Source organism: Elephas maximus, chromosome 3, assembly GCF_024166365.1.
Source record: "Elephas maximus indicus isolate mEleMax1 chromosome 3, mEleMax1 primary haplotype, whole genome shotgun sequence".
Classification (NCBI taxonomy): Eukaryota; Metazoa; Chordata; class Mammalia; order Proboscidea; family Elephantidae; genus Elephas; species Elephas maximus.
This window is the reverse complement of record NC_064821.1, coordinates 215,754,096-215,781,180: the sequence shown is the minus strand read 5'-3', so window position 1 is coordinate 215,781,180 and position 27,085 is coordinate 215,754,096. Positions and strand designations below refer to the sequence as shown.

The 27,085-nt window shown below is 45.2% G+C and overlaps 1 protein-coding gene across 1 annotated transcript in view; it reads right to left on the bottom strand.

The window, feature by feature from the left end:
• Nucleotides 1–1,827: 1,827 nt before the first annotated feature.
• The window catches only part of DPT (dermatopontin), a 30,960-nt gene continuing 5,702 nt past the window's right edge, over nucleotides 1,828–27,085 (bottom strand). The window contains exons 2-4 of the mRNA XM_049881313.1: nucleotides 18,579–18,704; nucleotides 4,843–4,950; nucleotides 1,828–3,015 (exon numbers count right to left, since the gene is read on the bottom strand). Coding sequence (XP_049737270.1) covers nucleotides 2,949–3,015; nucleotides 4,843–4,950; nucleotides 18,579–18,704 — 301 coding nt within the window. The 3' untranslated portion in view covers nucleotides 1,828–2,948. The remainder of the gene's footprint in view (nucleotides 3,016–4,842; nucleotides 4,951–18,578; nucleotides 18,705–27,085) is intronic.

Sequence of the window (27,085 nt, the reverse complement as noted above, 5' to 3'; positions counted from 1 at the left end):
AAGTGCAAGACCTAAGCAATGCACATTTAATGCTGGCAGCAGCCCCGTGGTGCTGGAGCACATTCTGCAGCAGTCTGCCTTCCTCGTCTCGCCCCTTTAGACTGCAGGCCCTGTGAGCCAGGTGTCCTGTCTTTTCTGCCCATGATCTCATCTTTTTGCGGCTACCATCTGGCAAAGATATCGGGAAAGGAATTCCTGTCTGTCTGTACTGGGTGACGAGGAAGCTGTGGCTTGGGGACTTGCCTAGTATCACACACGCACTCTCTATCAGTCCGGGCTAAGACCCGGGTCTTCAGCCCAGTCCCAGGGTCCTTCACCTTGACAAAGCCCCTTACGAATAATTCAGGGCAGATGTTAGTGTTCATGGAATTGCAAGAAGCTGCAACGATTACCTAGACAAATGTTCTCATTTTTGAGATCAAACCTAGAGAGGGGAAATGGCTTATCCAAAGTTGTGGAGCAGGTTAGTAGAAAAACAGATTTGAGTCATAAAAGCACAGAGAGCGCTTGGGATTTAGTCCTCACCCTGACATTTAGTTCTTACTGACTGATACATAATATAAAGCATAAACCAAGTTGATACTCTCTTTACTGTCATTGTCCTTGGCCTATATGCAAAGAATAGTTTTTTCCTCACTAAAAACTTCTCTATCCCATTTGACGCCCTTCCCCCAAAACAAACAAACAAACAAATAAACCCATCGCCATCAAGTTGATACTGACTCATAGAGATCCTATAGGACACGGTAGTAGTCCCATAGGGTGTCAAAAGCCCCTAGGGTTTACAAGGCTGTAAATCTTTATGAAAGCAGACTACCACATCTTTGTCCTGTGGAGTGGCTGGTGGGTTCAAGCCACTGATCTTCTGGTTAGCAGACAAGTGCTTAACCACTGCACCACCCAGCTTCATCCATTGGCCCAGACATCCCTTACTGAATTACTTTATCATTGTTCTTGACTTGTGTTCTTTTGCAGTCTCCTGGACTGCTTCTCCCAGCAGCAGGCCTCTCCACCCCCACCCACCCTACCCCCTTGCCCTCTGACAGCCTCTCACCAGCCTTTCATTTCCTCAAGGCTACCAAGTCAGCCAATCAGGATTGCTTGTCTTCATTCCAGCTGTGCTCCACACAAAAAGGCCACTTCCTGGCTGCTGTGGTGAACCAGCTCTGCAACTGCTAAAATATCAATGTATCCCTTTGTGAAAAATAGCACGGTGAAGACTCTTGTTGTAAATTAAAATTGCCAGACAGATGGAAACAATGATGTAGAGGAAATAAAGCAAAATCAAAATTTTAAAGCAAAGGAGGATACCCTTGTCTCCGCTTTCCCCATCAAAACGCTGGGCTCTCACAGTGGAAAATATATTCACCATCTTGACCGGGTAGATGGGATGGATAACAAGGCAGATGAGCTGTGTGGCTTTGCCAAGTGGGGTCCACTGGATAAGAGGAGGAGGGAAGGGCAGGTAGACCAGAAAACAAAAGTAAGCCATGTGGATAAAGGGAACAGGGGATTCCTGTAATTAATAGTTCATGTGACATGGTGGTGGAAGAGGGCTGAAGGATGTTAAGAAAAAAACCCAGATAGCCTCAAATGCAAAGAACTGAGTTTCCCTCCTTTGTTCAGTCCTTCATCAAAGCACTTAGCACTATATGTTTTAATCATATGATTTCCCAACCACACTCTGTCATTGTCATCAATGTACCCCTGGTGTTTTGCACAGTGCATGGCACAGATCGCAAAGTTCAGCTCTATTTTCTAAATGAATGGATGAATAATTGGAAAGGGCAAAGGTAAAGAGCAACAACTGACCCTTAACATTTGCAGCATAATAAATGTCGATATTTTTATTCTTTTTATGATGAAGAGAGTACAAAGGGTTGCGAACAGAGAAATCACAGGATGAAGAAAGAGAGTGTACTTTTTTCCAAAACACCCCTAAGCTACACATAGAAGGAAACTGGAATCCCAGGGCAGTCTTCCCTACCCAGCCAGTCAGGACCAATCCAGGTTGAGTTTGCCAGTAGCTCCTTATGGCTACAGGGCATATGCCAGCCTTCCTAGGAGTCCTAGGCATTTCTCCAGGTGGCAACCAAACCCCCTTCTCTGCTGCCCGGAGCAACCTAGCACTCTCTTCTCTCCAAGCTCCCAATCTGAGCTCGGTGCTCTGATCCTTTCTCTTCTTTCTTCTTTTTATCCTACTTGAGACTGATTCTCACAGGCTCCTCTGGCTCCGGCACACATTTTCATTACTGGGTTTATGAAGATTCTTTCTCTGATTGAGGAAATTCTTCCAATCCTCTCAGCTCTGCTTCCAAACACTTCCACCTCCACGTTGCACCTCCCATAGCCCTTGTTGCTAGACCACAGAGGTCCGCACTTGAACTTCTAAGCATGTAAGCCTCGTGTGGAGGGGGATATAGAAGCATGTCCCCTCAAGGCAGGGGAGCTGCCCTTGGTGAAGACTCTGGGTTTCATTTAACAGATACAGCTCTGGAGAACCTAGAGGCACCCCTCTCCAGGCTCTGGCCCTGTGCCCCACCACACTGACACTTTTCAAAGGCACAGCTCAGCATCAGGCCTACTTGCAGCTCATTTTGCCATGAAGGGAGGAGCAAAGTTGTGATAGGCGCTCCTGGAGCCAGGCTTTTCCCTAGCTGTGGGCATTCACCCCGGATATGTGATGTGCAAGGAAGCCATTGTCAGTCATATACAATGGTTGCTATGGAACGTGTTGAAAGTGAGAAACATGGTTTAATTGTGGATTTTATTATAAGTGAAATACTAATCAGGAAGGCCCAGGAAGCTGGCATTGCAGCTACCAGCTCAGGGAGAGGAAAAGAGAGCAGCAGAAACAGCTATAGGTGTCCCAACTGCTGCGAACATATATGGACACCTTCAGGTCCCCTGCCCCCTTTTTCTTCACCCAGGTTTGATTCGAGGCAAACCTAAACGTTTGCAAATTCACAGTCATAGTCAGTCATCCGGCACATTATGAACTTCCACTGGCGATCCCTGTGGGGAGAGAGTCAGAAAGCTAATGTCAGCGAGAAAAGACACCAAAGGAAGGACGCCTGCTGGGGGAAAAGCAACGAAGGACAGTTGGAGGATGCAGGAACTAAAGGGACACCAAACTTCACTTTGCTTTTAGAAGACACCTGACAGACCATCAGCTGGGAGGTCAGGAGTCCTGGACACCTCCTCACCCTGTTCAGGTGACTAGGTGATGGGTGTGGAGATCCCTGCTCATCACTAGGGCTCAGTTCACCACTGCTCCCTCCCCGAGGTGCCCCGAGGGCATACAGGTTAACAGCTTGGAGAAATTTATTTAACATGGTCTCCATTTCATTCTTAAGAGCCCTTTTCTAAATAGGCCCTCCCTGGGTGAGGCAGACAGTTAAAGCTTCAGCCAATGAAAATCCAACGGAGTTCTGCTGACACACTCGTTGTCATGTGTCAGAATCAGCTTGACAGCAACTGTTTTATTTTTTTTTCCCCGTTTGCTCATGTATTCTTTCTTTACTGAGTATTTACCAAGAGGTAAGTTCTGCATTATGCACTATATGTTTCCCTTCAGAAAGCACCATTACAGAGAAATGAAGTGAGGGGAAACAACTCTAATATCTCTTAACATGGAAAAGAAACTGCCTGCCATTTTGCACAGCAGGAATTGGACTGCGTATCTGTTGCAGAGGGCAGGATGGGGGTGGGGGTGCACAGGGTTGCTCAATTTTGAATAACGTGGTGTGGCTACATTTCAAGGAATGCTCTTCGCTAAGGGCAAGTATATGTTCTTTACTCATTCACTGAAGAAAAAACACACTGAGTGCCTTCTCTGCATGGCCCACCTGCGTCCTCGCCTTGTTTAATAATGATAACAGCCATGACAACAATGGCTCTAACAACTGGTCACTGCGCACCTCCAATAAGGCCGGCACCGCACTAGCTGCCTCGCCTTAACCCTCACACGGATTCTTCGTGGAGATGCACTTCGAGGCTATTTAGTGCTGTTTTTAAATTCTAGGCCATATTAAATACATTAGCTCCCACTGAGTAAGATGGCATTTCGTATGGAAAGACGTTGTGCACCAACGACCAGGCTCCCTCAAGTTCACCCCGTTCCACTATCTAACGAGCTGGTGTAAATCCTACTCGGCCGGCAAGACATTCTCTATAACTTTTCAAGAATTCATTTGCAGTGTGAAGTGATTGCCACCTGACAAAAAGTAGGCCAAGCCAGCCTCTAACACCTGTACTTACCCAGGCCTTTCTCTACACCGACAGGTGGAACCCTTGTTTTCTCTTACTGTTTTGTACCTGAGATAGGATTGGGAGCTGGTTGCGAAGAAAAGGGAAGGAAAAGAGCTGATGCTGTTTATTTTTTAGATAATTTAAATTCTCCCGTTTCGCTCCTAAATATGGTTAGTAAGTTTTATGGGTTCCTTCTCCCCAGCCTCCTCCCCTTCTTTTCTCTCTCCCCTCCTACAACCCAAAGTGGGGGTCACACAGGGCCAGGAGACCAGAGAAAGTTCTTGTCTTCTCTTTCTGAGGACAAAGCGCTCTTGGAAATGAGTGAGGGGATGAGCTTAGAGCATGATGGGACACCACATTTAGGATTCTCTGCTCTGGAGCAGGCCTAAGGTCCATCCTCATCTCCAGGGGTGACTGCTCCGTGAGGTGGGCTCATGAGACCTGCTCACTCCCCTTCGCTTCCCGTTGTTGCCAAACCCCAAGTTAGTTCCAGACCAAATAGAAAAATAAATTAGGGAACCTGAGATCAAAATTCCATACGTGGAGTTAGTCTCTGGATCCTTTAAGCCCACACCCATGAGAAAGACGTACCTTTCCACTGCAGAGAAAGTGGTCGCTGCTCCTCGGATATAATAATCATAATTGTAGGAAACCATGTCTATCTCCTCACCATAGTGGCCTGGGTACTCTGTTGTCAGCCTATATGGAGAGAACAAAGCATTAGAGGATGAAGATAAAACACCTTATGACTGCAGGGAGCAACCAGGAAACATGAATGTAGCAGAGGGAAAGTTTGAACGTCTTGGGAGACCCAAACTGGGGTTATATGGCCTCCACCATTCCAGGCTGTGAAAAGACTGACAGCTCTCCTCCAGCTTCTCACCTTTTTCCTGCTGTTAAACTCCGCACTGAAAAAGGTGCAGATAATTCCCAGGCCTTGAGGAAAATATTGATTAAAGTCAATATCAGTATTAGCCTCATTCCGCTGAAATCAACTACAATGGTGTTTTCAGACTGTGAATTATGACCCATTAGTGGATCATGAAATCAATTTAATTCATTACATCTAGCTTTAAAAAAGAAGAAAAAAGAAATCAGAATGTGTTGCATGCAAGAAGGCTAAATTTGTGTGTGTGTATAAACAAAGTGTGTTTATATAATGTACATATCATGTGGTAGTTTAAAATCTATTTCTTACTGTACATCATGATCAAAAAAGTGTTTGAAAAATATTATAAGGAAAATGTGAGCTCTGTAAGGGAAGGGATCTACCCTTTGCTATTGTTTCTCTGGCACCTGAAACAGTAATAGGGACATAGGAAGTGTCCGCTGAATAAATAAATGACCTTGAGAGTCACATAATCTCAATTTACTGATCTATAGAAGATTTTGGATTCACCAGCTCCTGCAACCCTGTCGGCCAGCAGCCTACTGACTGAGCTGCAGAGTTTGGGTTTGTCAGCCCCTGCAAACACGTGAGTCAGGAGAAGCCTCTAGCCTGCCAGCCTCCACAATCGCATGAGCCATTTCCTTGAAACAAATTCCTCTCTATCTATTTATGTGTGTGCTCCACTGGTTTTGCTGCTCTAGAGAACCCAGCCCAAGACGTTACAGGTTTATTGTTGGGACTAACACAAATACGTGTAATATACTGGTATGTGGTAGGTACTGAAACGTTAGGAGCTATTTTGTTTATTCTTTCTTCTCCTCTTCCTTCCTTCTTTCTCCTCGGAGGTTATAGTCAGTCCTGGGCCTCCCAATGAGTAGGTCCATGGTGATCCATCCTGGAGTAAATCTACCCATCTAGCTCTTCCCAAAATTCCATGGTTTCCATAAGGCACTGAGGACCTTCAGAATCAAAATAGTCCTTTTGAGGACCAAAAAGGTTTCCCGAAGTTTTAAACTGAATCCCCCAGGCTGCTCTGAAAACAACTACTTAACGAATGCAGTTTTATCTAATTTGGGTTCACCAAGTCATTATGTATTGATAATAGAAAGATCTTCCCCTATGAAGACTGAATAATCTTTCTTTTATTGTAAAGATTGTCATAAAATCTAGAAATGATAGATTTTTAAACTGTAAGGGCTCAATGGAGGATTTAAGGGAAATCAATGGATAGCTCAAGAACACCTGGAGTTAGCTAGAACCCTGGACTAAAACCTCACTCTCTTGATCTGTAAGTGTTCCTTTTTCAGTATCATGCATCTCTACCTTTCCTTAAGACATGGTTATGCTATATTGGGGTGCCAAGTCCAACCAGAGTGAGCTGCCTCTGTTTTTGCTTAATGTGGCCATGAAAGGAAATAAGGCCCATGAAGGGAAAAAAGTTCCGAAATCCATTTTGTGTTTCTAAAGAGACCAAGAGCCAGGACTTCCTCTTTCAAGTGAAAAGTCAGAGAAATATCTCATAATTGGACCTAGTAGGGTCGCTATGAATCGGAATCAACTAGACGGCACTGGGTTTGGTTTGGTTTTGGTTTAGGGCCTCACTTGGGCTCCCATTGGTTTGTGATCTACTTATCCAGAGAAGAAAGAGGAGTTTGCTGAGAACATGAATAATGTAAATAGGATTGCAAAAGATTGGGCTGGGGTGCGTTTTCCTTTTCAGAGAGTGCAAAACATTTTCCATAACTTTTTAAGCCATCTTTGGAGACAGTATAAAAAAGCTAAGGAGCAAACATTTCTATTTCTGCTAAGACAGCATCTACACATGGCAGTGCTGCAGTAGGCTAAATGCAATCAGCAAATCTATTTAGAAACAGTCAGGCTAGGTTTTTATTTTCTAAGTTTTCTTCACCACTCTGATCTGCCCTCAGATTACCTAGCCAGTTAAACACATTTGAAATAGAGAGGGAAAGAATTGCATTTCTTTAAAACATCAGGCAACTTTAAACTTCAAAGGGGGAAGAGTTATCCAATGCTCTCCTTTACTAGCATTCTCTATTCTTCATTTTTGGTGGTAACCAGACACAGGCCCTTGCCCAGTTGGACAGTTTGTGTTGTGAAGCCTCTCTGTGGAGGATTGCTATTCAGGGCATTTCCAGAACATTCTTGAGAAGGTGTGGTACATGTCTATCTGGGTCCCAGTCAAGTTTTTGTTTTGTTTGTTTGTTTTTTGTTGTTGATTTGTTTGTGGTATAAAACCATGACATCAAGTTTATAGTGTTTTATTGAACCCTAGATTAAGGGGGACGGAGGGAGAGGTTGGATGTTGATGGAAATCACCTTTACTTTGTGAAACCAAAAATATACGGGCAGAAATGACCCCATTCATTGACAGACAGTGAATGTCCCAAATACCATCCTTAGCAAAAACTGCTGTTCAATATGGCCCAGGATTCTGTGTCTTAGAACTAGATAGATGTGTCTCCACTGACATCTTGATGATATGACCAAAAAAAAAAAAGTCACAATAAGTGAAAGCTCCTAGTAAGAGTTCCTCAGAGACAACAGAATTTAAACTTTCAGAACTAGACACTGAGGTAAGGGCCTAGGAACTTGCCAGGAAACAAAGAGACTAGGAGGGAGCAGAACAACCAGGGTTTCACACCCCAGGCCCCTGGACTTTCTGAGGGTGGATGGGGAGGTTTCAGTGTGGGTGTAGCTCCTTGTGAAATTACTAGGCCACTTCGGGCAGCTTTTTGGCAAAACACTTTTCATACTGAGCTCTACCACACATTCCTAGACCAATTAAAACAATCAAACGAGCCTTCAGCTTGGCACAGTGAAGGGTAGGGCAGATCAGGAAGGTGACTTTATTCGATTTATTCAAATGAGTCTATTATTTAAGCTCATTTATCCTGAGCCTTATTAATTCCTTTTCAAAAAACTACTCTCCCTTTCTTTCTCTCTCTGTATCCATTCCTCTTTCCACTTTTGGATGAGTGGCTATTCGGGGGAAACTTCTCACTTCACAATCCTTTTTCTTTCTTCCACAGGCAAGACAGATAGGCAGATAGATAGATAATTTCCAAAGCTAAGTGAGAACGATAACATAGAACCACTGGTACAACTCTTTGGGTCAAATGAGGTTGAACAAGATGGAACAACTTTAAGTAATATCTTAGTTATAAGCTGAAAAAGGCCCATTCGAATTAAATAAATTTTTAAGATTGACATAGGATTTTCTCACCTAAGATTCTTAAAACACAGAAATTATCAACAGATCCAACTAGACTCTCAATAAATGTTTGCTGACCAATACAATCGCACAGACTGGGCTGCTGATCGATGTCCTAGCTCCTTTGTGATGAGGATAAGGGAGCACAGAGCCAAGCCCTGACATGTGCCACCACATTCATTTTAAAAAGAAGAATACAGATACAGTCTAGTTACATGCGGAGGCCAATTTTACTCACCATCAGAGGTCTACCTGAGAACAGATTAGGTTTTTAATCATTAAAGGCAATGGTATTTTAATCTATTTCTCAACAGAAAGTGACTCAGTTTAAGATTTAGCGAAAACTCGTCTCGCATAAGCCCTATTGATTACTAAGTGGTTGCCCCAAAAGCCAAATTTCATAGCTCTGGGATCTGTTTGTTACAATTGTCTGACGAGCCAGCAATTCAACCAGTTGCAATTGAGTTGATTCTGACTCGTAACGACCCCGTGTGCGTCAGAGTAGAACCGCGCTCCACAGGGTTTTCAATGGCTGATTTTTGGAAGCAGACCAACATGCCTTCCTTCCGAGGTGCTTCTGGGTGGACTCGAACTTCCAACTGTTCATTTAGCAGCCAAGCGTGTTAACTGTTTGCATCACCCAGGAACTCTTGCCAGAAATTAGGACAAGTGGTTTACCGAGAGTCATCCTGGAGACCTATGTTGCTGGATGTGTGCCGCGACTGGTGTGCCATGGACAACTGGACCTTGTCTCTGAGAGGAAGCTTTCATGTCCCAAGTCAACAAGTGTCACATCCTCAACCTCATCCTACTTTATGGGAATACCAGAGAAGCACACATGCAGGCTCTCTACCATAAAAACTGGAAAAAAAAACTCAGCATTTGTATGTTAACAAACCAGAATAGGATACTTGAGGTTTTTGTTTCTTAATAACAATAGAATGAGAATGTTTTCTAAATTATTAAGAGCTAAGCTCAAGCTCAAACAACATCTTGAAAAGCTGCTTCTGGATGATCCCATTTCTTAATTCTGTTTTGCTCCTATTATCTCTACTACCCAATTATCACCTTATTTTCATTATCTTATTCTGATGTCCTATTATTTGTCAGCATCACATATTTAGCATTTTATTTAAAAAATAGAATACTATATAACCTCTTGTTTCATGATGATGACCAATATATTGAGGTTTTTGCATCATATGTACCTTTTATGATCTGGATGGAAGTTCCTTAGTGGTACAAAGTGGTATAAACAGTTAATGTGCTTGGCTGCTAACTGAAAGGTTGGCTGTTTGAGTCCACCCAGAGGCACCTTGGAAGAAAGGCCTGGTGATCCACTTCCAAAAAAGTCAGCCACTGAAAACCCTAAGGAGCGCAGTTTTACTCTGACAAACATGGGGTCACCATGAGTCGGAACTGACTGAACAGCAACTGGTAATTTGGGTTTTATGACCCAGATCAGCAGTGGGCATGGGGGAGGAACTCAGCGTTTGTGGAACTGATGTGCTGATGTTGGCCTACATTCTACATCGAGGTAAATAGAGGATGTCCCTTCCCGACAGTCAAATCATTGAGAAGTCCACTTGGCCAGGGCAAAGTCACAGAAGCTTCACAGACATATCCAAACACCCTGAGAGACCAAACTACTGATCTGAGGGTTGGGGATCATGGTCTCAGGGGATATCTAGCTCAACTGTCATGACATAGTCCATACAGACTATGATCTACATCCAACTGCGGTAAGCAGCAGCTGGAGTCTTAAAAGCCTTTGAGCAGCCATCTAAGATATTATCTACTGGTCCCATCCCGGCTGGAGCAAAGGGGAATGAAGAAAACCAAAGACACAAGCAAAGATTAGTCCAAAGGACTAATGGACCACAACTACCACAACCTCCGCCTTACTGAGCCCAGAACAACTAGATGGTGCCCGGTTATCACCACTGACTGCTCTGGCAGGGATCACAAAAGAGGGTCCTGGACATAGCTGAAGAAAAAGGTAGAATAAAATTCAAATTCACACACACATACACACAAAAGACCAGGCTTGCTGGTCTGACAGAGACTGGAGAAACCCAGAGAGTATGGCCTCTGGACAATCTTTTAAGTCAGTACTGAAGTCACTCCTGAGGTTCTCCCTTTAGCCAATGATTAGACAGGTCTATAAAAACCCGTTGGACAGGAAAACTGGACAAATGCAAACAGGGAACCTGGAGTGGAGAAGGGGAGAGTGTTGACACATCGTTGGGTTGGCAACGAATGTCACAAAACAATTTGTGTATTAACTATTTTGTGAGAAACTAATTCACTCTCCAAACTTTCACCTAACTCACAATTAAAAAAAAAAAAGAGTATGTTTGTGACCAACCCTTTTGCATGATGCCTTTCTAGGTGAGGTACAAGGAATGAGAATATTTCAGTCTGGACTACTTTGTCCGTGGCATGGTATCCTCAGTAGGTGCTACATCAGAACCTGTTTGAATTATTGCTGCAAAGATAGGGAGAATAAAGCCCAAATGCAGTTATGCGTAAAGGAAGGCATCCACATAGGAACAGGAACCCTGGCTTCCTTTCCCGGGAACTGAGGAAGCTGGCCGAGGGGAACTGAATGACAAGCAGCTCTGCTAGCACCGAAGCGCCCTCCTCTGCAGGCAGCTGAACCTGGGGGTGCATGGAGGGGAGTCCAGTGCTCACATCTCTTCTCTTTTGGCATTGTGAGTGTTTATAACTTAATCGTCCAAATATGTATCACAACACAGGACAACATAGCCCCAGGGATATTTCTGGCTTAAATTTTCCACATTTCTCCCTAAAGAGCTGAGTCTCCTGCTCACTGCCCAGGCCCAAAGCACATTTGTTTTGACTCACGCTGGCTTTCACCAGCAATGCTACATCATGGTCGCCCTGGGCCTGGACATTGATGGGACAGCTCCACCCCCAACATCTTCCAGCAACAAAAATAATCACTTCCTTCTCCGTTTCCCCACTAGGCACCTACCGTGCTGTTTTCTAATGCTTCACCTGTATACGTCCTATTTCCTCACCTGGGTTGATGCTCAACACTATGCAAATAGCCTGGGATTTGAAGGCAGAAGGACTTGTCTGAATCAAGCTTGGACCTTTGGACGAGTGACAGCTTCTGGGCCTCGGTTCCTTCATTTGTATGACAGTATCATAATTTTGTGTGTGAGGATTAAATGAGCAAACGCGAAGCGTGAAGCACGAAGCACAGCACAAAGCACAAAGCTGAATAAGTAAACGTTGTTATTGTTGTTGTCGTTAGTGTCAGCATCACACCTAGAAGCTCAGTGAAGTGCCATGAACTGTACTTATTCTGTATCTGCTGACACGCATTGACTAATTGGCTGATTAAATAAAGTAACAAATGAAGGAATGAATGATCGCCCCTAGAACCGAACAGAGGAGGGCCGACTACATAGACTGAAGCAACAGATTCTGTCTACAGTCGAAACATTTACTCTGTTTTAAGTTGCTGGCCTTGGATTAGCCAATGCATACCAGCCACGTCTCTGAGATTTCTGCCTTTGAAGTTTGAGCATAGGGAGGGGGGCATCACCCACAGGCAGGCAGCAAATCTATGTCTAAATTATAAATATGGCACAGTAATTGCGACAGCCACTCCAATGGATGAAAGGGACGAATGATTTTGCTCAAGTTCAGAGGGGTTGCTGTCTGCAGAATGAGTGCGCTGTGCATCGTGAAATGCAGGGAAACGGCTGTTAGAAGGACCCAGGAACAGCGAGAGCCATAGCAAGCTGCTTTAAAGTGGAACATCCAGTCCCGTGTGCTCAAAGTGTACATGCCTCCACCTCGGTAAAAACAGCTACCAGCATGCTCAGAGGAGAGCCTTTGGGAGAGGTGCCGCAGCGGGCCATCTGGGCAGGCCTGGGATGCTGGACACCACACTGAGGGGCCTGTGAGGTCATTCCTGCCCCAGTCAGGACTTCGCAGGGAGTGGACATGCAACCACTCCCCATCTTTTCTTAATTTCTGAAAAGCAAGGGTAGGAGAGAATGCCCTTGATTGAGTGCGTTGTCGTGGGGGCAAGCTGCTGCTGCTGTTAACTACAGCCAGGTAGGAATGAAGAAGAAAAACTCCGTAGCTTCTGAATTGAGCGCAAGGGAGAGGGGAGTGAGGCAGGAGACAGGGCCAAGTCAGGGTCTCAGCACTGAAGGAAAGCATGAAGGTCATCTGAGCTGATTCTAAAGAAAGGCTTTTTTTTTTTTTTTTTTTCAGTAAAATATAGTATCTGATGAACCTAACGGAAGGCCATGAATCTGGAAAAAGCTATCTTAAGAAGGAAATAGGTGCTCAATTCAAAACTGCCAGTTCCTGGGTCACGGCCGGGAACCTGGGTCTCGGCCAGGACAGCCCCAGCCCTGCTGGAAAACAGTCTGGTGTGTGACACGCAGCAGCTGGAGCTGTTTGGACAGGGGAGTTATTGCAAATGGTCTCTGAAGGGTTGTGGCTACTTCTGTGACATGTGTTTGTGGTTTGCAGACCACTGCGCTAAGCAGTCGGACTCTCTCTATATAAATAAATGAGTGTAAAATTCACATACTTATCCAGTCCAGTGGGGACCGTTCAGTAATGGCATGTCCACATCTATCAGGAATTCACTTTTCTGCCAGAGTTCAGTGATGGTATGATCTCTAACGAGAAGCCGTCCAGACTGAAATGAGGCCGGCACCTTGGTTCCCGCCAAACAAATAAACCCCACGCTGGCGTGGGAGACAGTTGGATGGTTTGTTTTTTTCCTGCACAGAGTGCGACATTTCTGAATCCTGAAATGTTTGCAGGTGCGGAGACGCTCCAAGCTCGCTTAACTCAAAACGGCACAGGCTTACTACTGCAGAACGGCCTTCAAAGAGGGGAGGGAAAGAGCTGCCCCCGTCCACATGTGTCCAGCTCTCTGGGAGGTAATCAGGCTAGTTAAAATGAGGTAAGGAGTCCTCGAGTAGCGCAAACGTGGTGGTTTGAACCCACCCAGAGGCACCTTGGAAGACAGGCCCGGCGAACTGCTTCTGGAAGTTCACAGCCTTGGAAACCCTACGGAGCACAGTTCTACTCTGCACACATGGGGTTTTCCTGAGCTGGAATCAACTTGACAGCAACTAAGAAAAACAACAACAACAACACAGAGATGCAAGGGAAGGTTTCAAATAGGACAGTTATCAAAAGTATTCACTGTGGGAAGGTGTGGAAAAACAGTTCCCACTCCATGGGGCTGTTGAAGGATCACATAAAACAATGCAGGTGGAGGCAGTCTTTATCAGCCACGAAACATCATCATGCGAGTCCAGGTTTCACCATCGTTACTGTTCCTAGGGACCTGCAACATTCAGTTACTAACTCCACAAATTTCTGAAGGGCCTATTTTGTGCCAGGAGCCCTGGTGGCCCAGTGGTTAAGAGCTCAGGCTGTTAACCAAAAGGCGGGCCGTTCAGATCTACCAGCAGCTCCTTGGAAACCTTATGGGGCAGTTCTGCTCTGTCCTAAGGCATTGCTATGGGTCAGAATCGACTAGATGACAATGGGGTCGGTTTGGTTTTTATTTTATTTTGTGCCAGGCGATACGCTGAGGCTGAAGGAATAAAACCTCATTTAAACCTAGAGGCTTCATTCAATCTAAAAAGGCACATAATATAATGGCATGACTCAGGTAATGTAAAGATGCCACTAAAACATCTAGACATACCAGTGGGGTGGTGACTCACACGCTCCTTACACTTCCAGCTCATTCTGCTGCTTCTCAAAGTTTCCCTCTGAAAAAGTACCCTTTCCTCTGACAACAGTGATAGCTTTCGGCTCTGTTAGAGTTGCTCGCTGCCTTCCAGTAGGTCCCTGACTCACGGCGACCCACGCACAATGGAATGAAACGCTGCCCCATTCTGTGCTATCCCCGTGATCAATTGCATATTGGACTGTTCTGATCCATAGTGCTTTCACTGGTTAATTTTCAGAAGTAGATCACCAGGCCTTTCTTCCTCGTCCATCTTAGTCTGGAAGCACTGCTGAAATCTGTTCAGCATCATAGCAACATAGAAGCCTCCACTGATGACAGATGGCTGGCATCTGTGCATGAGATGCACTGGCTGGGAATCAAACCCAGGTCTCCTGCATGGAAGGAGAGAATTCTACCAGTGAACTGTCAAGGTCCCCATGTTTTCAGCTCTAGCACCAAGCAATCTGAAGTGGAAGCCATCCAAGGAAAAGCCTACCATAGAGGGACTTGCTTCAAAGTTGACTTGCCATATTTTTCTGAGTAATTCTCTCCCCGAGTGATGTGTCTGGATGTCTGGAGGAGGAGGAAGGGGGAATGCCATTGCAGACCAAGGGCAGGAATAGATCTTGGCCGTGCTCACCGGGGATCTGAATGTCTCAGGCAATTTAAGAGAAGTTGCTAATCTCTGTCAATTATTAACCTCGGGAATGTGTTCCTGATTATAAAGCTCCGTGCTCATTAAATTCTTAGCGTCTTTCTTGGTGGGCTGCATCTCAGGAAGAGGAAGCAGGAGTAACCCAGAACCCAGGTCTCAGTATCCAAATAAACGGGATAAACTTTAAACAGCAAGGTTCGGACACCAACCACAGATGTCCACAGAGGATGTGGATCCGGGTGAGATTTAGATGTTTTTCTCTTTATCCCACCCTCACCACCACCCATCTTCCACCTCTGCTGTTTGACAGGGAGCTTCAGAATCTTGGTGGCCTTATCACCAAAAGCCTTGGACCCTCAGCACTCCCTGCTGCTGTTCCCTTTGGCCAGGAGCCAGTCCCCTGGCCGGTAACCATGCAGCTGACAGATGCAGCAGCCACTCCCATGGGCCTTGGCAGAGACCCCGGACCCCAGCAATGAGGAAGGCAGCTAACCCGGCTCTTGCCTCTGCAGCCCAGGGGGAATGACTTCACGCACATCCTGACAGACTGTCCAAGTGGACACTTTTCCCATTCCTCTGCAGGATCAACTCCAGTCCCAGGACTGCTTCCTGCAGGACCATCTGACCCTTGATGGGCTGACTGGCTGGCTGAAGGGCCAGTGAGTCAGTGAGGAAGCTGGGTTTCTCATGCAGCTGGGAGGGTAAAGTGGACCCTGTCCAAGGATGGGCCAGCTCTGTGTGGTGACCGTCTATGTATGCTGAGGTTTAAATGCCAGGCATGTAAGATTATCTCATTTAATCCCCAGGACACAGCTAGGAAGTTGGCTGAAGTTTTTCATTCATTCATTCATTCCACAAACATTACTGAGTACCTACTATGTGCCTGGTATTATTTAAGGGGCTTGGTATACATCAATAGTGAGAACTCTGCTTGTACAGAGCTTATATTCTAGGGCACAGTTGACATGGTGGGTGGAGATTAAAGAAAACTTTATAAGTAAGGAAATTATATTTTCAGGACCAACTTATCTTATTCTGGGGTCCTTCCAGAATCATTTATCCAACCACTCGCTCAATACTTATCAAGCATCTGCTGTGTTCCGAACACTGTACTAGGCTCTGGGGACACAAAGATCAATAAGCCCCATCTTTGGCAGAGAGGGAGCTGTACACAGGTAGTTAAGCCACATTGCTTTGTGTGCTGTGACAGAGACTTCTGTGAAAGGCAGTGGACAGACACCCACACCTAGTCACCTCCTGCCCCAGGCTTCCTGGCGTCCCCACTGCAGCCCACCTAGGGTGACTTCTCTTTCACTCCCTCTTCTGTTCCTGAACACACTCCTCTTGGCCTCCCAGGGTAACTCAACCCTGATCTCCTTTGGAGCTTAAGGGCGAGCCTGGCTAATGTGGCAAATAGATGAACTGGGTACTAGTTGGAGCACTGGTGGTGCACTGGTTAAGAGCTCGACTGCTAACCAAAAGGTCGACTTGACGGCAATGGGTTTGGTTTTGGTTTTGGATACTAGTTTGTTGATTGCCCTTTCAGATATTCCTTTACATTTGAAGTCGCTTTTAATGTCTTGCATCAAAGGGAGGCAGGTTTCATTGTGGGACATGCCATTCTGTTCGCGGATTGATGAATAGAAGGCTGGGGAGGCCAAGCTTCTCAAGCTGCAGTAGGCAGCTCTCACCAACTCTCCTCTTTCATCCTGGCTGACTCATCTTAGGAGCTTTCATTCAGTTCTGGGCATCTGGATTGTCCTTTGCAGAAGCATCTTCGGAATTAAGAAATTTTTAGGATTCAAAACGCCCACAAAGATCTTCTAGTCTTGAGGGTTTGAACGTGTGATCCAGGGTTCCTGGCAGGGTGTCCATGAATGGCCTTCAGGGAGTGTGACAACTCCTGACATTCTCTGCAAACATTTATGTGAACATGATGAAGCGTGTTTTTTCTCCCTGAAGACAAGTCCTACAGCTTTCATCAGATTCTTAAAAATTTCAGAGACCCAGTAAAGATTGCCATGATTTTAAGTGATGGATTTGAAGCTCCTCAGGGAAGTAAGTGTGCCTGGGGTAGCACAAGCAGTTTGCCATTGGTTGCTAATCTAAATGTCGGCAGTTCGGACCCACCCAGTGGCTCCGTGGAAGAAAGTCCTGGGGACCTGCTTCCATAAAGATTACAGCCCCAAAACCAGGAAAACCTGGAGCAGTTACACCTTGTAACATAGGGGTCGTCATAAATCAGAACTGGCTCAGTGACAGCCAGGTGGTTTGTTTTTGGAGAAGTCAAGGGATTGACCGGAGACAGCAGTTACAGGCCGAGGCAGATGTGAAGGGAGCAGGGCCAGGAAGGAGCTCCAGCTTCCTGTCGCCTACATCACGCCTCACCCACTCCCTTCACCGCGGAGGTCTTTAAGCTCCTTCGATGCCGGAGCTACCGCAGATGCACTGCACGCCGGAGTCATGCCTGCGCCGTCGCCACGGTGAAGTAGGAATGGCTATGTGGATGTCATTTCGGAGAGCTGAAGGAGGCGCCTGCTCCATCTCACAGCTTCTGATATCAGCTGACTTTCAACTCTGAGTTTACTATTTATCATTTAAAAAAGAAAAAAACACCATGCTTTTGGACCTGCTTATCCTTTTTTTTATCCCTAGAGACACCGTGCCCCGCTTTGGCATCTGTGGAGTAATGCTGATTACAGAGAGCAGGCATAGTCCTTGAGGCTGCTCTTCCAAGCATCACATTGTAAAGAGATAAATCACTAGAGCGAGCCAACCTTCGAATGTTGATGCTGTTGGAAACCATTGTCGAAGGCCAAAATGCCTAATTTGTTTGCAGATGAAAGAACTTGGGACAAGTTATGTAGTCAACACCCAGTGTAAGTTACCGGGGTAAATAAATATATACACTTTCTTGTAGTCAATTTGGAAACCCTGGGTGGCATTGTGGTTAAGTGCTATGGCTGCTAACCAAAAGGTCAGCAGTTCAAATCTACCAGGTGCTCCTTGGAAACTCTATAGGGCACTTCTACTCTGTCCTAAAGGGTCTGGACTCGAAGGCATGGAATGGACTCGATGGCAATGGGTTTGGTTTGGTTTGGTGGGTAGTCAATTTTTGAGAGAAAGATGTGGCAGTCTGCTTCTATAAAGATTAAAGATTACAACCTTGGAAACCCTAAGGGGCAGTTCTCCTCTGTCCCGTGGGGTTGCTGTGAGTGGGAACTGACTCGACGGCAGTGGGTTTGTAGTCAACTACGAAGCTGGGTCAGAGAATATTGTGCACCAGCCCTGAGAGAGGGACAGGAACAAAACCTCCCAGCCTGGCATTATAAATTGATCTAGAAAACAGTAGTCTTTTTCTGTCTATGTGCTATGGTTGAGACTCAGGCCCAGGAAAGGGTTGGTTTCCCCCAAAGAAGGTTTCTATCATGTTATGAGAAATTAGAATGGTAGAGTGCAGAGAGATTGAACAGGAGCCAACAGACGTCAGCGTTAGACTTGGCATACCCTTGAAATAGCTGGGTGACTTTAGGCAAGTCATTCCCTTGCTCTTCTTTTCTTCTTCTGTCACAAGAGGGGTTTGGGAGCATCAGGTAGGATAGCCTCTAAGGTCTTTCCCAGTGTGAACATTCTTCTAGCTTTTCCTTTCATTCATTCATCCGTTAGCTCATTCGCCCCCTTATATGGTAGCTGCTGCATTCCTGGCTTGTTTGCAACAGCCTAGGCCTATCTGAAGGCAGAACATTATCATCCCCTCCTCCTGTCCGAAGAATCTGTGTGGGGTTGGGGTGGCTGCCAGACTTACCAGCAGGAATATGGGCATCTCTTTCTGTAGCGACAGCAGTAAAATTGCCACTCCCGATCCAGTACCGACTCGAAGTATCGGCTCTGGAACCCTGCAACCAGTCCATTGTTGGAGCACGTCTGGTACCTGAAGAGAACAACCCGAGGAGCATGAGGACATTGATACACAAACAGGCCCCTTCCCAAGACCCAGCTTCCCACAATTACTGAATCATGCCACTATTCCACTGGCTCTAGAATCCTAACCAAAAAGCCAAGCCCACTGCTGTCAAGTAGGTTCCAACTCATAGTGACCTAACACTTCATTATATTTTTATTTAAATAATAAAGACCTTGTTATATTTGTAAAAATGACATGCTCACCATTAAAATTCAAACAATTGAGAATCCTTCAAATGAAGGAAACGTGGGGAACACTGTTCTTAATATCTATGAAGACATAATTAGATGGAAGAATGAATAAATGGATGGATGTGAAGACATAAAATTTTATAAATGCAGGATTGTGTTATTCATTCCATTTTAAAATAAAAGATAACAGAATTCAGTTTACCTGAATTTTAAAATAAAAAAGAGGCCAATGAGAAACACTATGAATTGATGAATATCAAAGAAATGTTTCTTCTGCTTGAGAGCAGAGCCCTAGAAATTTAGCACAAGAATGAGCCCCAGAAATTTAATGTGAGCCTACCCCTGTACAGCACATGAAGCTCACATGGGTGCAGTGATTTGTCTAGGCCAACCAGGTAATCTGGAGGAAGCTGTGACTACAATCCCAGTCTTGGGCTTCTGTCTTAACGATCTAGTGCTGCTATACCAGAAATATCACAAGTGGATGGCTTTAGCAAAGAGAAATTTATTCTCTCACAGTCTAGGAGGCTAGAAGTCTAAATTTTCTTTCTCTGTTGGCTCTGGGGAAAGATCCTTGTCATCAACCTTCCCCTGGTCTAGGAGCATCTCAGCACAGGGACCCCGGTCTAAAGGACGCACTCCCCTCCTGGTTTGTCATTCTTGGTGATATGAAGTCCCTCTGTTTCTCTGTTCACTTCTCTTTTTTATATCTCAACAGGGATTGACTCAAGATACAACCTAATCTTGTAGATTTAGTCCTGCCTCATTAACATCATAGAGGTAGGATTTATATCACATAGTAAAATCACATCAGATGACAAAATGGTGGACAATCACACAATCCTGGGAATCATGGCCTAGCCAAGTTGACACACATTTTGAGAGGACACCATTCAATTCATAACAGCTTCTTATCCAGGAATCTATCACCTACCCACTCTATTGTAACAGCTTCATGGTCAGGGAGTATTTTGCTCAGAACCCTATTCCCAGTGCCCACCATGGGTCCTGGCAAATGGATGCACTCCGTTCAGAGTTGTGGCAGGCCGACTGAACACCTCAAGTTCCCTCTACCTGTTCTAGCTGCTCAGTGCTAATTCTCCAAAAACATTTAACCACCCCCCGCTGCCATCCACAGACTCCTTAGGGCCACATGAATTTTCATTCTCTTTCATGCAGTTGCTGGTCTAGGAATTAGCCCCTTTTGTCTTCACAGACCTTTCTAACTAGCCTAGCGTCTCTTCCTGACCCCACCATGTTGGCTTAGAACAGGATAAATTGTCTTCCTTTCTTCTGTTGCTGGTATCACTGCCCCTAAACCCTGTAGTTGTTGATAGGTACTGTTGGATCAGTTTTTGACTCATAAAGACCCCGTGTGATGAAGTAGAACTGCCCCACTAGGTTTTCTAATCTTTATAAAAGCAGATTGCTAGGTCTTTCTCCTGCAGAGCTGCTGTGTGGGTTTGAACTGCCAACCTTTCAGTTAGCAGCAGAACACTTAACCATTCGCGCCACTAGGGTTCCTTCCTCTACCCTACCAGTGCCTTAAGACTTGCCACATTTTGCTATAATGATAATAAGGATGCTGTTTTCCACCTGGAGAACAGCGGGTTTCCACCTCACATGGATGACATCTTTCACAAGCCCTTCGAAAACAGGCCGTTAGCTACCTCTGATTCGTTTGTACTTCCTGCCCTCCACTGACATGGGTCATGCCTCCTTATGAGTGGGCAGAGTAGGCTGCTGTCTGTATGGCACAACTAAGGGAGCTGCTGGAAATATGCCACCATTTTCCAAGTAAAGATGAGTTTCCAGAAAACAAAATAGATAAAGAATAAGTGCCCTGTGCCAACCTGCAGCAGAAACCTCACTGACACACAAACTGGGGGTAACACCATCAGCAACTGGATTTTATTTTGTTCCTTTTATTGCTGGACATGAACTTGAGTACCTGAAAAAACTAGATATTAAATATATTGCATGTCTCTGATAGGAAAGCATCTCTCCTCATTCATTTAGTCATCCATTTATACATGCATTCAAATATGCATTTATTTATTCATTCATCCATTCAACAAAATTATACTTTGCTACTATTCTGTACCAATCAGTGTGCTACTGTGTTGAAAGATGAATAGAGAGATGGGCTTGGTACATAGTCAACCATGCAAATTAACATGCATTCCCTGTTCCCAGGACTTTTAAGAAGCTCTTACAGACTGTAAAGAGCTCAGGCTATAGGCGATCAATAACGCAAATCAAAATGTAAATTGAGACCTATGCTACTTTGATTATCTAGCCTTCTTTGCTGTACCATTGTGCCCATCTCATCAGGAGCATTGCCAATTGGAAAATGCCTGGCACATTTCAGGTGGCCACAAGATTGGAAAGGAATTCTAGGGTTATGGTACAGTGGGAGGGTAGCACCTGATTTTGTAGAATGGTCTATTATATTCTATATCCTTGTAATTGTGGCTGAGAGATAACTTCAAAGTAACCCCCTAAGAGTCTAAAACAAACCTCGCATTTGTCCCAAGAGAGAAGGCACCTTCTCTGCACCCTTCGCTCTTAGCGTCACTGAGATACTGCCTTCCTCTGAAGTGCAGCCTGCTCAGGAGGGAGCTGAGCCAAGCTTCACTTTCCCTGGAGCTGTGGGTTTCATTGTTTTGGTTTGTCCCGGGCACTCAGACCACCACAGGGGACAGGGTGCCCATGGTAGTGACTTCCCTGGAGTAAAAATAAGTATAGTAAGATAAGCTGACATGTTTCACAGGGTACAAGTTCTGAAGGCCATCCAAGTTCCCGGAATTCCCTGCCGGCTGTCAGCCAGGCGGCCGCCCCACAATACGGTGTGGGAAGTGTGTATCACTTTCCCACACACCACCTCAGATAACTCTGTCCTGTGAAGACTATTTGGACATTTACAGGCCCAAAGCTTAAGAACGTACAGTCAACGTTAGATAACTGAATGTAACCCCTTTCTCTCGGCTTTGGTCAGGCTGCTTTCACATTTTTTTTTTTTCAAGATATTTGAATTTTTTTAGTGTATTTTGCTGTTGTTGAGGATATACACAGCAAAACATACACCAATTCAACAGTTTCTACATATACACTTCAGTGACATTGAGAACATTCCTTGAGTTGTACAACAGTTCTCACCCTCATTTTCTTGTTGTTCCTCCCCCGACAACATACACTCACTGACCCTAAGTTTCCTATCTAATTTTTCGAACTGCTGTTGTCACTTTGATCCTATATAGATAGTTCTTAAAAGACCGTAATGCTCAAGGCAGACATTCTTTACTAGTTAAGCTAAACTATTGTTTGGTTTTAAGAAGACTTCAGGGGATATTTTTCATTTAAGGTTTAAAGATTATCTTAGGGCAGTATTTTCAGGGGTTCACCCAGTCTCCATTCCTCTACAGAATCCTTGCTCAAAAAGTTCAGTAATGTGAGCTGGGCACAGATTGCCTTCACATTTTGGTATAAAGAGTCTGGTTAGGGAGTTTGGGAGTAGATATGCCCAACACTGAAATCGTTCCTTCTGGAGTTGGATCTTCACACTCGTGTATGGAGCAGGATACCAGAGTGGTTAAGAGCACGGGCTCTGCAGTCGGACTGCGTGCTTCACCTCTCCTAGCTGAGCTTCTTAACCACTAATGGCCTTAGTTTCTTCATCTGTAAAATGGTCATAATAATAGCACCTACTCACTAAAGTCATTGTGGAGACCAAATAAGGCAATGCATATAAAATACCTGGAATAGCCACCTCCAGTGCTTAATGAATTGTTTACCTTTGTCGTCCTACTTTCATTTCATCCATACGATGATCTTTGTAGTCTGTGGAAACCTCTCTCGGCTCCCCAGTCTCTAGGCAGAAGACCTGTGGACTCATCTGCTTTTCTGAGCTGCTGCTTCTCTAAAACTAAGCTCACTGAGGTGGCCTATCTTAGCTGCTGACACCCACTTGCTTTGCAGCATTGTTACTTTTGTATGTCTTTCATCCCCAGTAGATGGTAAAGTCCTTGAGGGGAAAGATCATCTTTATATTCCCCCGCAGTGCCTAGTGTTCAGCAAATGTTAAATGGCCTTAGTTTCCTGTCTGTAAAATGGGCATAATAATAGCCCTCATCTGTAAAATGGACATAATAATAGCCCTCATCTGTAAAATGGGCATAATAATGAATGAATGATCAGGTCATCTATTACCAGAGGCAGAATTGACTTTTAAGAGACCATCACTCAAACCTCTGAAGGGCCTGAGGGTCCCCGCAAGTGGTTTCCGTGAAGCCTGAGTAAGCAGCTCTTATTCACACTTGCACCATCTCTCTCAGCGCCTGGGCCTTCTCTTACACAGAGCGCAGAACAAATCCTGCTCCAGGATAAGAATGGAAAATGAGAACAGCTTTGGGCACCCCTCTACTCCGTTCTTCTCACTGTTAACCATAGATATACACACATATATATTTTTAAGAATTTTATTTAATAAAACTCACCTGAACACTGACCACAAACGGTAGGATTAAAACACAGGAGACTTCAGGAGCCAGGCAGGTGAGGAGGGGTGTGAGGGCACCTGTGAATGGGAGGGGACAGGGGAGCCAGAGAGGTTTTCCCTTGGTAAAGCTACTCAAATTTAATTTTTAAAAATAAGATAAAAAAATGGGTGGCAGCCAGAAGACAAGGCTGGTGGCCCTGATTCATCTTCACAGCACCTTGGTTATCACTCCTGAGCAGTCTGTAGAACTGACTATCAGCCCAAACTGCTGATTTTCTGGTGAACTGTGATGTGATCCCATGGAGCCAAAGGCTCAGACTCCCAAAGAACATTCCCTTGAAGCATGAGAGTGCTGGTACCCCGCTTTAGAGACAATCTTCTCTTCATTTGAGAAGCCACGTTTCCTTTCTCACCATCCCATTGAAAGCTTAACAAACTAAAGAATCGACGGCAGTTGTTGTTGTTGTTAACTGCCATCCAGTCGGCCCCCAGACTCAAAGGGACCTTATGCACAACATAAAGAAACGCTGCCTGGTCTTCAGCCATTCATCCCCATGATTAGTTACATTGCAGATCGGACTGTTGTGATCCACAGAGTTTTCATTGGCTGATTTTCAGAAATAGATCACCTGGCCTTTCTTCCTAGTTTGTCTTAGTCTGGAATCACTGCTGAAATCTGTTCAGTGTCATAGCAACACCCAATCCTCCACTGTCAGGTGGGTGGTGGCTGCACACGAGGTGCACTGGCCAAAAATCAAACCCAGGTCTCCCGCACAGAAGGCGCAAATCCTATCACTGAACCACCACTGTTTCACCTAGTACTAGGAAATTTCTGGAAGGAAAATCGCAAAGCAGTTACTCTTCCTCTGGTAACAACATTCATGTATCTGTTCTGAGGAAGTAGCCTTTCTGAAAATGGTTTATCTCGGGGCCATCATTTTGAAGGCAAAGACAGAAAACCTTCTGCTACATCTGTGACAGTGGGACATAAAGGCAGCGGGACACAGGATGCTGTGAGTTCTAGTCCTAGCTCTGATCTGAACATGCATTGTGACCCTCGAGCCTCACTTACGTCACTGCGAGGCTCTTGGCCAAGACAGAAGAAGATGGACAAGCCATGACCCAAACTCATTCATAGGAGGCCAAAGCTCGTGTTCATGAGCTCTCATGGAGCACAAAAAATAGTTTCAAGGTTATCCTTTGGCTACAGGTCCATAGTCCTGCCATGCCTTCTTTCTGCTTTCCATCGCCCTGACCAAGCCCGAGGCTCTTGGACAGGCGGGACAACGAAGGCCAGAATGAGGAGGTGTAGGAGCATCTGGTTTTGTTTGTGAACTTCTCTTTGGAGTTTTAGTCTCTCCTTCCAGTCTCTGCTGTCTCAGTTCAAACAACATAGGAGGTCCAAGCATGTTGGGAATGACATACGGTCAGGGGTAGCATAAGGTAGAGAAAAACAGCACCATCTTGACCAAGAGCTTTCAAGGCCTCCTAAAATGGATGGGGCTGGTTGTGCTGGTCTTTTACCTCTCAGCTCCACAAATGTACAGATGCGTTTCCAGGGCTACTGGCCAGAGTCTCCAACCCCACTGCAAACATGGACCTAAGAGCAGCTTGGGGGAGCCACTGACTACCTCCCTGGGTTGGCAAGACCGTGTAGTATAGCCTCCATAACGCCACAAAATGCCACCCCCAACTGGATGAGGGCTTAAATTCTATCGAAAGCGATCCCTTCTTTTAGGTTAAAACTTTGACTCCTGTTGATTCTATTTCTCCCAGGATAATCCTTTGGGCTGCTATTAGGCATTTATAACATAGTCCACAGAATTTTAGAATGTTCATTAAGTCTTTCACCAAGTATATTTTGGACCTATAAGCATTTGGCTGTTACCCAAAAGGTTGATGGTTAAAACCCACCAGCTGCTCCATGAGCGAAAAATTTGGCCATCTGCTCCTAAAAAGATTATAGACTGGGAAACCCTATGGGGGAGTTCTGCTCTGTCACACGGGGTCACTACAAGTCAGAATTGACTCGATGGCATGCAACAACTTTGCCCAGTGCTGTACTTGCTCTGGCAGATACTACGATGACACAGATATTTGAGAAAGGAAGTAGGTTGGTACCAAAGAGAGAGGAGCAGAGAAATAGGAGTCTGGGTGGGGACAGTGGCGCACTGAAGTGACAAGGCGCAGAGACAAACCCAGTTTGGGGCAAGTTCACTGGTTCAAAAGAGCTTTTAAATCCTGGATTTCTCTCTTAAACCCCAGAAGAATGATTCTACAGTGCATCTTGCCCTTTCTACTAGCATTTATGTCTACTTCCACAAATTGAGGTGACAATTCTTTTTTTTTATTGTGCTTTAAGTGAAAGGTTACCATTCAAGTCAGTTTCTCATACAAAAACTTATACACACGTTATGTGATCCTAGTTGTTCCCCCTACAATGTGACAGCACACTTCTCCTCTCCACCCTGTATTTCCCGTGTTCATTCCACCAGCTCCCGTCCCTCTCGGCCTTCTCATCTTGCCTCCAGGCAGGAGCTGTGCACATAGTCTCATGTGTCTACTTGAGCCAAGAAGCACACTCCTCACCAGTATCATTTGATGTCTTATAGTCCAGTCTAATTTTTGTCTGGAGAGTTGGCTTCAGGAATGGTTTTAGTTCTGAGCTAACAGAGAGTCCAGGGCCATGTTCTCTGAAGTTCCTCCAGTCTCAGTCAGATCATTAAGTCTGGCGTTCTTACTAGAATTTGAGTTTTGCATCTCACTTTTCTCCTGCTCCATCAGGGATTCTCTGTTATGTTCCCTGTCAGGGTGATCATTGGTGGTAGCAGGGCACTATCTAGTTGTGCTGGACTCAGTCTGGTGGAGGCTGTAGTACTTGTGGTCCATCGGTCATTTGGACTAATTTTTCTCTTATGTCTTTGGTTTTCTTCATTCTCCCTTGCTCCAGATGGGGTGGGACCAGTGGAGTATCTTAGATGGCCACTCAGAAGCTTTTAAGACCCCAGAGGCTACTCACCAAAGTAGAATGTAGAACATTTTATTTATAAAATGTGTTAAGCCAATTGAGCTAGATGTTTCCCAAGACCGTGGTCCCCCGTAGCCCTCAGCCCAGTAATTCGGCCCCTCAGGGAGTTTGGAAGTGTCTACGGAGCTTCCATGGCCTTGCCTTGTTGAGGTTGTGCCAAGAACCATTTTTGCAAAGTTCAAGTTTCCCCAGGCAACCGATTCCTAGAACTTAGAAGAGTGCCCTAGATAGAAGGCTGGCAGGAGTCCTGGATCTGCCCTAATCCTGTTCTCTGCACTCAGCCTTCTTGGACTCTGAAGTCACTCTTATGTGGATTTGCTATCTTCTTTAGCCCAGCACTCGTTATGGCTTTATCTAAGAACAAAAACAATGCCAACATTTAATATTCACCTGCAGCAATGTGACATCAGACAGACTGGCTTGAGTTCTGGCTCTGCCGTTTACTAGCTGTGAGTGGGCAAATCTCCTAGAGCTTCTGAATCACAGTCTCCTCGTATGCAAAGTGGGGGCAATAGCATCATTCCTGCTTGCCTCTCGGTATTATTGAGGATATCAGATAAGATCAGACTATGAGTAATTCAGTGTCCTTGGGTGATGCAAGAGGTTTGAGCTCAACTACTAAACGAAAGGT